Raw genomic sequence first — 12,734 nt, 5'->3', positions numbered from 1 at the left:
TATAAATTACTGGAGGAAAAAAAATGGCAACTTTGCTGTTCTGCCAAAAAAACCAAAAAACCAAAACAGAGGGACAAGTTACTGGAAAATAACACCATTCCCACCATCCAAGAAGCTATTTGGGAGAGCACAGAAGGCAAACACAATTATTATTTGTGCTTATGATACCATTGGATATTCAGTTACTGCTAAAATGATATCCATCATGAGCTGGAAGTGACTGTTCGATAGAACAGAACAGAACAGAATAGAATTCTAGGGGACAACACTTAATGGTAGTCATAGGGTACAAATAACCAATCAGGGAACAATATCAATATAAATTATAAGGATACAAGCAACAAAGTTACAGTCATACAGTCAAAAGTGGAAGGAGATGGGTGATGGGAACGATAAGAAGATTAATAGTAGTGCAGATTTAGTAAATAGTTCGACAGTATTAAGGGAATTATTTGTTTAGCAGAGTGATGGCATTTGGGAAAAAACTGTTCTTGTCTCGTTCTGGTGTGCAATGCTCTGTAGCATCATTTTGAGAGTAGGAGTTGAAAAAATTACGGGTAAGATGGAAATACTAGATTGATTTATGATTTGTGCACATATTTCCTACAGTTTTGGCTGGTTGTCAAAGCAAATTGCAGGTTTGTTTTAAACTGCTTTGGAAGGTGAAAATATTGAGACTTTAGAAGTACCGTTGTGGCAGGTTCTTCGGCAGTTGCCTCAACCACTAATAATCATTTCAGGTAAGATTGTGACATCTTTAGTAAGATTTACTGAGAGGAAAGAGACGGGTACAATAATATCAGCAATCAAACTTTCTGATTTAGAATACATTTATTCCCAAATATATTAGAGACTTTCTGTTCATTGATAGCAGAGAACCTTGCAGGTGGCTATTTACAAAATCATCTTTAAAATCTTACAAACTTTTTCAGATGGCCTCGAAGTACAGATAGTCCTCGACTTACCACTACAATGGAGGCTAAAAGTTCCCTTGCTAAGGCAAGGCAGTTAAGTGAATTTTGCCCCGTTTTCTGACATTTAGTGCCACGGTTGTTAAGTGAATCGCTGCAGTTCTTAAATTAGTAACACGGTTGTTAAGTGAATCTGGCTTCCCCGTTGACTTTTGTTTGTCAGAAGGTGACAAAAGGGGATCACCTGACAACCCCCCCACCCCAGGATACTGCAAACCTCAAAAATATGAGTCAGTTGCCAAGCGTTTGAATTTTGATCATGACATGGGGATGCTGCAGTGATCGTAAATGTGAAAAACATCAAGTCACCTTTTCTCAATGCTGTTGTAACTACAAACAGTCACTAAATGAATGGTTGTAAGCCGATGACTACCTGTACAGCAGACGAGATACAACAAAAATGGGGATAACTGTTGCCAAATCCAGCTGGCCAATAAGCAATTGCAACTGATACGCTTAGAATGAGTGTGGAAATCATCTTTTACCATTGATTTCTCTGGACAATCTCCTGGGGATCACACATAATCTATGGGCCTGTTGTTTTAGGAAGGAGTGCAGCACCATCCAGCCCAATCCAAATCACAATACTGTAACAGTATTTCTTCTTGACCTATCTTCTCTGCATATCATTTCAATGTATTCTCCCTCATCCAGCCCATTGCTGACTAAGCAATCTTCAAGTGTACCCATAGAAGAGAATATTTGTAGTTCAGGGTTGAACTGCCGAGTCATTGATGCTCTTTGAGCTTGTTTTTTTTTGCAGACATTTCAGTACCAAATTAGATAATATCATCAGGGCACTGATGAAAACCACCAAGGTCAGAGAGCACCAAGGACCCTGCAATCTTCAAGGGTCCATGCCATTTCTCTGCAGTTGAGTGGCAAGATACAGAGAACTAGGTAACATCAGCATATTTATCCCAAAGGTGCTTTTTCCAAAAGGCAACTGGACTTTCTTGGTTTTGGTTCTTTGAAAACATTTCACTTCTTATCCGAGAAGCTACTTCATTCTTGGATGAGAAGCAAAATGTTTTAAAAAAAACAAATCCCAAGAAAGTCCCAGCTGCCTTTTGGAAAACGCACTTTTGAGATGATTGAGAATCTCCATAGATACCATATTTACTGCATATGGTAGTATTTACCCTAAAGTCCCACACAATCACCCCTGGCAGTTTGAGCTACCTATGCAGCAAATAGAGTAAATAAGATGAAGAATAAGTTCAATAAAAGTCTGGATATATCATATAGCAAACATTTCCTTGATATATTTCTCTAATCCACTGAAGGAAAAAATAGGGAATTGAAAAATTCCCATGCTTTAGAGTCATTTGGTCACTCACTCTTGGTTTTAAGGCTTTTTAGTCTACCTTTTGCTTGCAAAGGTAGCTTGTGAGCATTTATTTTTATTTTATTTATTTTATTTTATTTGAATTTATATCCCGCCCTTCTCCGAAGACTCAGGGCGGCTTACATTGTGTTAAGCAATAGTCTCATCCATTTGTATATTATATACAAAGTCAACTCTTATTGCCCCCAACAATCTGGGTCCTCATCTTACCTACCTTATAAAGGATGGAAGGATGAGTCAACCTTGGGCCTGGTGGGACTTGAACTTGCAGTAATTGCAAGCAGCTGTGTTAATAACAGACTGCTTAGTCTGTTGAGCCACCAGAGGCCCATAACTACTTGTGAGCATAACAATAAGGACACAATCTAGTTCCCCATATTTAATCTTTCAACACAATCGTGGGATGAAGTTACTCTCAAGCTTGTTTGTTATTTTTTAAAGATATATTCATTAAATGTATAGGCTGCCCAAATCCATCCCCTCTGGCAGGATGTTCTGTAAAGGATGCTGTGGGTTTACAGGTACCAAAATGAATTTCCCTTTTTTATTTTTACTTCTCCCTTTCTTAGCTTGTCTGACTCTCCTGTTATCTAAAGAGTTATTATTTCCAAAATAGATGGATTCATCCTCCAAAGAATGAACTGAATTGCTAATTTGAACCATCCGAAGACAATCAACAGTTCTCAAATATGGCCACACCTCGTTGCTGGCTGGGGAATTCTAGGAATCGAAGTCCACTCATCTCAATACTGTTGAGGTTGAGAAACACTGCTCTATGGAATACACCTTCCCTGGAAATACACCCGATGCTTCATTCTTGGCTTTTAGGATGCTCTGGAAAACTTTCGATTCCTTTGAGGTTTAGTGGAGAAGGAAGACGACCATATTTTCTTTGTCCCTAATTGTTTTTCTTGTCATGATTGATTTTAAGATCACTGTTGAGATTCTTGCACACCATCCAAAATCACGAGATTGATGTGATACAAAATTAATAAATAAAATAAATTAGAAAAATCTGTAATTTGGCACTTTTAAGGGGCAGCACTTCTGCTTCCTGGATGTTGGCTGCTGCTCCAGCTCGCACCAGCCTGTCAGAGAAAAGTGCTCTGAGCCCTCAGTCTCCTTCTTGTTACAGAGTTTTTGACAAGGAAAATCAGAACTGCTTGCAGACTTATTTAGGCACCCATTTTCCACATAGAAGAATTCAAATAGTATTTTTTTTCTAAAAAAAAAAAAGATGCTGGATTGCTTTGAGTTTTGAAAAAGTAGTTTGGTGATTCAGATTTTTCACCCAGTAGTCTGGATCTCAGAAGTGCAAGGTTTAGAATCTTCGTCCTGACTGAGCGCTGGCTTTTTATTCTAAACAAAACAAAACAAAAATTAACATACATTTAGCTTTGTAAGCTTGAAGTTTATCAAGCCATTTGTTTATTTTTCCCCATTTTTGACTTCTGAAATTCAGTCTATGAACAAATCGTTCAGAGATAACTACTGAATAGTCTAGGAATCATTACCAGGGAATGGGTTCACACAAGCCACTTAGTTAAATCTTTTGTTGAAAAAATCATTACTGGGTAAAAACATTGTTTTTAGATCAGATGAAGCTAGAAATCATATTTTTAATTAAAAACAAGCTCCATAGAGGTAATCCTTGACTTACAACCATTTTTTTGCCAACCATTCTAAGTTACAACGGCATAGGAAAAAGTGCCTTATAACTGGTTCTCACGCTTATTATCATTGTAGCATCCATTGATCACATGATCAAAATTTGGGCATATATTTACGACAGTTGCAATGTCCTGAAGTCATGCAATTGCCATTTATGCCCCTCCCAGCCAGTTTCCAGTAAACAAACTCAATAAGAGAAGCCAAATTCTCTTAATAACTGCATGATTTTACTTAACAATGGCAAAGATTCGCTTAACAACCATCGCAGAATTGAGTGTGACTCCCTGAGCAACTGCCTTATTTAGCAATGGAAATTCTGGTCCCAATTGTGATAAGTCAAGGACTACCTGTAGTTGTTTACACAGCATTCTAAGCCAAAAAAAATAAGCCATTAAAGTGGGGATAGAGATGCTGACAAAAATGTTACTGGTATCTTTTCAGAGATTATCAGAGGAAGACCAATTGTGCCCAATTAACAAGCTCCCTAACATAACCAGTGTGAGCTTTGGAAGCCATATAGAATAGAATAGAAAAGAATAGAATTTATTGGCCAAGTGTGATTGGACACACAAGGAATTTGTCTTGGTTTAACACTGGATGCTTCCACAATGCCATTTTCTTGTGTTTGGGAAATTAGGAATAGCATTCTTCTTTTTGGTCAAGGTCTTGGCATTTCTGCATCTGGAGAAGGAGTGGTTGAAGTGGTGTCTCGAGATGGGACGGATGGTGATTGGACCATGTGATGGACTGATGGGTGCAGGGGCAGGATTTGGGGTTTTGATTTACTGAGGGAAAACCCGAAACTCTCAGATTCGGGTTTTCCCAGAGGTGCCAGTATACCAACTCTAATAAATGGGAACTTTGAGAAAATGCCTATCTCAGTTTTAATTGGAGTCGGGGTTTTCTGGAACACTGACAACCAATGATACCTATTCCTTTTGAGGATGTTGCTTAATAGAACAATACAGGATCTGAATACAGAGAGGCTCAGATTGACTTGTTACCAGCTATGGTAAAAAAAAAAAAGGTAGGGAAAATGGCTTACTCAACACAAATTTACATTCAATCCACCCTGTGTTTTAACCTGAATTATAAGTGGTCCTTGACTTAACGACCACAACTGAACCCAAACTTTCTACTGCTAAGTGGGTCATTCCATGTCAAGTGGTCTGGTTTCAGGAAAGTGCCCAGGTTGACCATTGTTGTGTCTGCGCTCCCCGAGCCCCCTGCCAGAAAGTGACTTGGAAAGTGAGGGGGAAGGGCCATCAAGACTTACCTCAGGAGCACCGGCTTCCCTGGCTCAGTCCAGGAGCCAGAGGCAGGCCAGGTGGAGGAGATAACGAAGCCTCCGTCCCCTGACTCTTCCCCCCCAGGCCACGCCTCCAGACCCAGCTGATGGCAATCAGGCCTGGCTGGACCCTAGGTTTCGTAGGCAGGAGAGGCGGGAACAACAGAAGCAGGGGTGGGACAGGCCTAGGAAGTGCTGAGTCATGGAGCCACATCTCACAAGTTATAAAACCAGCAAGGGCTGCTATGCCTCTTCGTAGCAGGCAAATCAACTGCTTAACTAAGAGCTGAAGTACTGTTTGTTGACTCATCGGCATCAAGGGAGATAAGAGAGACACTTGGCAGATGCTCGCTTGTTTGCTGCCAGAGCTGATAGTGCCGGCTAATTAAGTCATCGCTCGGACAGAGGCGAGGAGGGACAGAACCACCATCATGGATTTTGATGAAATTTGGTGTGAACACGCACACACATCCCCAATGAACATTGGTAAAGTGTCGAAGGCTGCGATATGGGGTCATACAAATGACTATATCTCTGCAAGTATTGCATCAGAAAGCATAACACTTTACCAATGTAGGGACGTGTGTGCATATTCACACCAAATTTCATCAAAATCCACAATGGTCAACCTGGGACCATCTGACATGGAAATGATACATTTGTTAAGTGAATTTTGCCACATTTTATGATCTTTCTTGCCACACTGCAGTTGTTAAGTTAGTAACAAGGTTGTTACGTGAATCTGGATCTACTTGCCAGAAGGTTGCAAAATGATCATCACACGAGCCCTGCATAGTGCAACCGTCATAAGTATGAATCAATTGCCAAATTTCTGAATTTTGATCGCGTGACCATGGGAATGCTGCAACGGTCGTAAGTCACTTTTTTTAGTGCCACTGTAACTTTGAACGGCCACCAAACAAACTGTTGCAAGTTGAGGACTGCCTGTATTTCTGATGCTAATTATTTTAGGGAGTCCTACTCACACGATATTTAAGGTATGATAGGTAAGTGTCCCATCCTAGAGTGACGACATTCATGTAAATCACTCGATATGTCGGTGGCAGGAACAGAAAATTGATCAGCTGTGTTGGTGGCCACACACACCAGTCCATCTGCAAACAGAAAAAGACTAAGTTAGTTACTTTATCCACAAACCTTGGGTCAGAAAATAGGGGACAAAAATTAAATTTACCTTGTAGAATTCCCAAAAGTTCTCCTCCAATTCATGCCAGCTTTGCTCCAGAGTCTGTCCTTCTAAAGATCCAATCCCTGCAGATAATAACAAGACAGATGGAAATATGGGGGATGTTCTTTGGCTACTAGGAACTAAAGGAACTGTATATTTTTCAGAGGAAGCCAAGCACAGAAGGGACAACAGAAATGCCACACCCTCTGCTTCTGCTATCCCCACACAAATTCTGTAGCAAAAGCCCTTGTATTTTCCCATTCATTTTTGCCATCAAAAGAATAGAAATTATCTTGCAGGTACAGGAATTTAGTCTTACCTATGAAATACCAAACCCCGAAGACTGGAGAGGCAACGATCTGATCAATGAAAACCTTTTTCAGGACAGTCCTAATGCCGCTGAAGCCAGCAGCAGGGAAGGCCCCATCTAGCCACAGGTACCAATAGTGCATCATTGGGCCCATCGTGCAGCCGATGGTGAACATTCGTGCTGAAGGAGGAAATTTACTCCATTAGCAAAACATAAGGGACTCATCATCAAATAACAAAAATCCATGATGCATAAATAAGAGAAAATATTTTAAAAATCTACTACAAAGTATAAGTAATCCTCTACTTACAATCATTCATTTAGTGACCAATGGCACTGAAAAAAGTGGCTTATACTGGTTCTCACACTTATCCCCATTGCAGTAGCCCCATGGCCAAGATCAAAATTTCGGTGCTTGGGAACTACCATGTTTCCCTGAAAATAAGACCAGGTCTTATATTAATTTTTGCTCCAAAAGATGCATTAGGGCTTATTTTCTGGTTAGGTCTTATTTTGGGGGAAATATGGTACTAAATGCACCCATCTGGCTGGCAATCTTAACTGGGGCTTATTTTGGGGGTAAGGCTTATATTACGAGCATCCCGAAAAATCATAGTAGGACATATTTTCCGGTTGGGTCTTATTTTCAGGGAAACAGGGTAATATATATTTATAACAGTTGTACTGTCCCAGGGTTATGTGATCACCATTTGTGACCTTCCCAGCCAGCTTTTGACAAGCAAACTCATTGTGGGAAGATAGATTCACATAATGATCACATGATTCACTTAACAACTGCTATGATTTTCTTAACAATCATGGCAAAAAAGGTTGTAAAATGAGATGCGACTTACTTAGCAACAGTCTTGCTTAGCAATGGAGATGCTGGGCTCAACTGTGGTCATAAGCCAAGGACTACCCAATAGAGGCAGGTACAGATGGTCCTTAACTTACGACTACAATTGCACCCAAAATCTCTATTGTTAAGTGAGGCATTTAAGTGAGTTTGGCCCCATTTTACGACCTTTCTTGCCTCAGTTGTTAAGTGAATGACTGCAATTGATGAGTTAGTAACCTGGGTATTAAGTGAACCTGGATTCCCCATTGACTTTGCTTGTCAGAAGGTCACAAAAAGTAATCTCATGATACAGGGACACTGTAACTGTCATAAATATGAACCAGTTGTTAAGTGTCAAATTTTGATCATGTGGATGCTGCAAGGGTTGTAACTGTGAAAAATGGTCATAAGTCACTTTTTTCAGTGCTATTGTAACATTGAACGGTCACTAGATAAACTGTTGTAAATTAAGAATTACCTGTATTTACAAATTTACCATATATCTAACATATTCCCATATTAAAAGTTTAAAGTGATTTATTATAAAACTTTTATAGCTATTTAATATAATATAACAACAGAATTGGAAGGGACCTTCGAGGCCTTCTAGTCCAACCCCCTGCCCAGGCAGGAAACCCTACACCTCAGTCAGATGATTATCCAACATTTTCTTAAAAATTTCCAGTGTTGGAGCATTCACAACTTCTGCAGGCAAGTCGTTCCACTTATTAATTGCTCTAACTGTCAGGAAATTTCTCCTTAGTTCTAAGTTGCTTCTTCTAACTGTCAGGAAATTTCTCCTTAGTTCTAAGTTGCTTCAACTTAGAACTAAGGAGTTCTAATATATATTATAGTTCTAATATATATTATAGTTTATTTACTATAAAACTATATAAATTTTAAACCATCCAAATTTGAATAGTGAATCCTGCCTCTTATGTTTAATTATTTTAACTCTGTGATGCTTTTTCCTAATGTAGCAAACTGAAGAGGCCTTATTAATCCATAACTCATTTATTATGTTATTTATTGGGCAATTATGTTAGCAGCTAAAATTAAGTAGATAATAAGCTCCTTACAGGACTGCTTGAGATTCAGTCCTGTAAATAAAAGAAAACAGCCTAATTTGAAAAGAATTAAATTCTTTATTTAATAATGGTACTTATCTCCCCCAAAATTTTACACCAAAAGAATATAACTTTATTCCATGTCCATCCCAAATGGAAGTTCTTTTTTTTTTTGACCAACTCTCCAATAATTAGAAGAATCACTTTATTTTTCTGCTTTTTATATACTGAACCAGACTCACTGGCCACAACCCTGCTTGCCTTTTGGAGGGCTCGGAAGACAGGCTTTGCCCTTGTGCTTGGGGGGGATCCAGTTGTGATGTGAAGCCTGCTGGAATGCTTGCATTGACTGACATATGACTTGTAGTTTCCTACCTTTTATGGCTTTGAATTCAGTTTTTAAAAATTTGTTCTCATTTAATTTGTATTCTATTAATTGTTTGCGGGGGTTGCTTTTAATTATGTGAGTCACCCAGAATCATAAATGTAAGGCAAGTGCCAACACAAATTGAATAGAATCTCCCTTTTTACAACCCTGTAATCCCTTAATTGAATGAGTAAATAAAAATGTCCTGAAACCCAGCAAGGTAGGCATTCAGCAGATGTCAGGGGGCAGAAAGTTCCATGTCTGGTACTGCTACTACAGAAATCTTCACCCTCCTGATTTACTGGAAATGGGGTCTAGTAAGAGATTTTGCTGGAGAGCTCTTCATTCAAGCAGATTGAAACTGAGTGATCTTAGAGCAGAGGTCTTCAAACTTGGCAGCTTTAAGACTTGTAGACTTCAACTCCCAGAATTCTCCAGCAAGCTTCAGCCAGCAAGTTTGAAGATCTCTGCCCTAGAGATATCTCAATGTCAAGCCAGGAAGCATTTTAAAGGTAAAAACCAGCAGCTAACATGGCATAAACTGACCTGTCCGGGCACGATCCCATTTCCGTTTAGAGTCCTTCTTTATCTCCCAGGATTGGCGAAGTGCATCTCCTGCAGCTAGAAGCCCCCCACAGCTGACCGTGTTGGTTACAAGCAGGAGGCGGCCTTTGAAGAGAGGCTTCCAGTAGACAGAAAGTCCAGAGAAAATTTTTCTGCTCCTAGCAAGCATGGTGGTTCTCCTAGTACCAAGAACGAGGTGAAAGGGAACTGTAGCAAAATGAAAAAAAAAGCATGTTTCTGAGGGCCAAGCACATTTGTGTCTGTTACCCATTCACTCCACGCTTCTATGTATCTTCTTCTGAATTGAGTCACCCCAATGGATTTGTTCTGAATGAAACAATTAAGAGTGGGCTCCCTGAAGATTAGAAGATTAAAGGCCCTAGATAGTCCTTATTTAGCAACTGTTCACAGTTAAAGGTAAAGGTTCCCCTCGCACATATGTTCTAGTCGTTGCCGACTCTAGGGGGCGGTGCTCATCTCCGTTTCAAAGCTGAAGAGCCAGCGCTGTCCGAAGACGTCTCCGTGGTCATGTGGCCGGCATGACTAAACGCCAAAGGTACACGGAACGCTGTTACCTTCCCACCAAAGGTGGTCCCTATTTTTTCTACTTGCATTTTTACATGCTTTCGAAACTGCTAGGTTGGCAGAAGCTGGGACAAGTAACGGGAGCTCACCCCGTTACACGACAGCACTAGGGATTCAAACCGCCGAGCTGCCGACCTTTTGATCAACAAGCTCAATGTCCTAGCCCCTGAGCCACCGCGTCAGTTATGACAGTGAAAAAAAAGTACAACTTGGTGATCAGCCTTCACATTTGCAACCTTCACAGGTCTATAAGAAAAAGGAAAACCATATGCATGGTTGTGGTTTGATTCAGCGATCGAATTGTCAGTCCCAATTTTGTTTGCTAAACAAGGATTTCCTGCGTGCTGTTGACACCTGTAGACAATTTAGGTAAAACCAATGCATAGAGTTTTCCCTCTGGGGAGTGCTAGAAGGAATAACATCTCCAGCATGTACAGCAAGGAAAGGATTCATCTCATGCTTCCCAATCTCCAAACATACAATACTTTTCAAAGGTAGCTACGCTGTTGCAATTTAATGTTGTTATAATGTATAGACCTTCCTGGACACTGTTTCAGATTTTGAAGCACTTGTTAAATCATTACAGGAGATTATAAATTCCAGTAGACCAGTGATGGCTAACCTTTTTGCTGTCGTGTGCCAAAAGCACGGGGTGTGTGTGTATGTGTGTCATGCGTGCATATGCCCACAACCATAATTCAATGCTCCCCTATGCCATGCCCTCCCATGCATGCATGTTTGACACCCCCCCATCTCCCCCGTGCATGACACACATACCCACGCCCTATTTTGGGCCTAGCAGGCCTCCCTGAAGCCTCCGGAGGCCAGAAACAGCCTATTTCCTGACTTCCATGGGGCCGTTTTTCACCCACCCAGGGCTCCAGAGGCTTTCTTGGAGTCTGGGGAGGGCGAAAATAGCCTCCCCTCCGGAGGCCGAAAACGCCCTCCCAGAGCTTCCTTACTTACTTGGCATCCAAAACAGGCCACGTGGAGATTCCTGGGAGGGGAGGGGCAGTATGGGCAGGGCTAGCCAAAAATTAGTTGGCCAGCCCGCACATGCACACTACAGCTGAGCTAAGGCAATGGCTCGCATGACCACAGATATGGCTACGCGTGTCACCTGTGGCACGCGTACCATAAGTTCGCTATCACAGCAATAGACCAATATGTCTTAAAGTGTAGTCCTACGACCCCTGAGGATCCCCAAGGCCCGTTCAGGGTCCTCAAAATCAAAATTATTTGCCAGCTAGGTTGAAAAATTACATTATTAAAATCCCATCAAATGATAGAGAAGTGCATCCATTTTAATTTTTAATATATTTTATTAAATTTGTTTGCCACCCATCTCTCCCCGATATGACCAATATCAATAAATAGAAACAAAAGCTCTTTTGGGGATCCTCTGTAATTTTTAAAAAGAGGAAAGGGGCCTTGAGAGAAATAAGTTTAAAAAACACTGCAATAAACAATAACTGGGAAGGTATAATGGTTTTGTGAACAAGGCCCTCATTGTATATTTTGGGACACAAGCATTCAAGTGCCCTCTGCTCATGCCCAAAGGGACAACTCTTTTCCTACTGAGCAAGAGGAAACATGCACCTATGAAGAAGAAAAAAATTCTGGAATGTGCAGAAATTGATAGGTTAACCCTAAAAATCAAAGGAAAAGAAGACTCAGAATATTTTATAACATGGGAACTATTCTATGAATGGTTAATTGACAGATACTGAGGTTAGAGGAGTGGATTTATGTGAAATATGGACTACATGAGAAAGAAAAACTGAAGAGTAATTATTTCGATGGTTATATAATCAATACTATAATGGAAGTTAGTATACTTTTCAATAACGATTGATACTATCACACACACACATAACACACACATATATACATATGATTATAATGATTATGATGTTTATATGTTAACACTGGACATCTAGAAAACACACTGTTCAACATAGAAATGGAATATGTGATATAAAACAATAAAAAATACTTAACGAAAAAAAAAGGAAGAACCTACAAGTGGCCAGCCACAGTCCCTCTCCACCTTTCTGGAACTAATTCGGACTTTGCCCAAACGTCCCGAGACTGAGTCCCCTACGGGCACCCTACGGCTCCTCACCAAAGGGACAGAAGCGCAAGGAGATCTCGATTCAACCCTTGTCCCAAAAGCTTAGCCTTTGTCGGGGCTGCTTACCGATTAGTGGAGGGTTGCGCTTCTTTGCAACAGAGGAAGAGCCCAGAGCGAAAGGAAAGAGTCGAACGAAAAACTGGCCGGCGTGAAGCAAGAGCGAGTCACATGTACGAGCTGCCAGTCTATTAAAACTACTAGAGCGAAAGTAAGTTCGATCCCCGCGGGTGGAGGCAACAGGGACTCACAGAATGGGTTTAATAATAATTTAACCGCTAATTTCTCGGCTGCTCGCCTTTTTGGAAAAGTTAATTAAAAATAGAGCAGCGCTCTGCGCATGCGCCAAGCCTGTCCGCCGACCAACAAGTCGAGTAAGCCGGAAGTGAGGATTTTCCTCTGCGA

The 12,734-nt window shown here is 40.6% G+C and overlaps 1 protein-coding gene across 1 annotated transcript; it reads right to left on the bottom strand.

Moving 5' to 3' along the window:
• Window positions 1-536: 536 nt before the first annotated feature.
• On the bottom strand, window positions 537-12,651 carry MPV17L2 (MPV17 mitochondrial inner membrane protein like 2). The gene is made up of 6 exons (XM_058163259.1): window positions 12,399-12,651; window positions 9,596-9,820; window positions 6,787-6,957; window positions 6,474-6,550; window positions 6,265-6,393; window positions 537-3,678 (listed from the first exon to the last, which is right to left on the bottom strand). The coding sequence occupies exons 2-6, from the start codon at window positions 9,780-9,782 to the stop codon at window positions 3,607-3,609; spliced, it is 636 nt and encodes a 211-aa protein (XP_058019242.1). The 5' UTR covers window positions 9,783-9,820; window positions 12,399-12,651; the 3' UTR covers window positions 537-3,606.
• Window positions 12,652-12,734: the final 83 nt, after the last annotated feature.

Source organism: Ahaetulla prasina, chromosome 1, assembly GCF_028640845.1.
Source record: "Ahaetulla prasina isolate Xishuangbanna chromosome 1, ASM2864084v1, whole genome shotgun sequence".
Taxonomy (NCBI): Eukaryota; Metazoa; Chordata; class Lepidosauria; order Squamata; family Colubridae; genus Ahaetulla; species Ahaetulla prasina.
Note: the sequence above shows the minus strand (reverse complement) of the source record. Positions and strands in the feature narration are given on the sequence as shown.

Excerpts from the sequence above, each read along its gene's own strand:
- MPV17L2 (XM_058163259.1), bottom strand. The coding sequence starts at position 9,782 with ATGCTTGCTAGGAGCAGAAAAATTTTCTCTGGACTTTCTGTCTACTGG. Across the intron at positions 6,551-6,786 it reads CGGGGTTTGGTATTTCATAG|GGATTGGATCTTTAGAAGGA; the intron begins GTAAGACTAAAT and ends TATTATCTGCAG. Across the intron at positions 6,394-6,473 it reads ACTTTTGGGAATTCTACAAG|ATGGACTGGTGTGTGTGGCC; the intron begins GTAAATTTAATT and ends TTCTGTTTGCAG.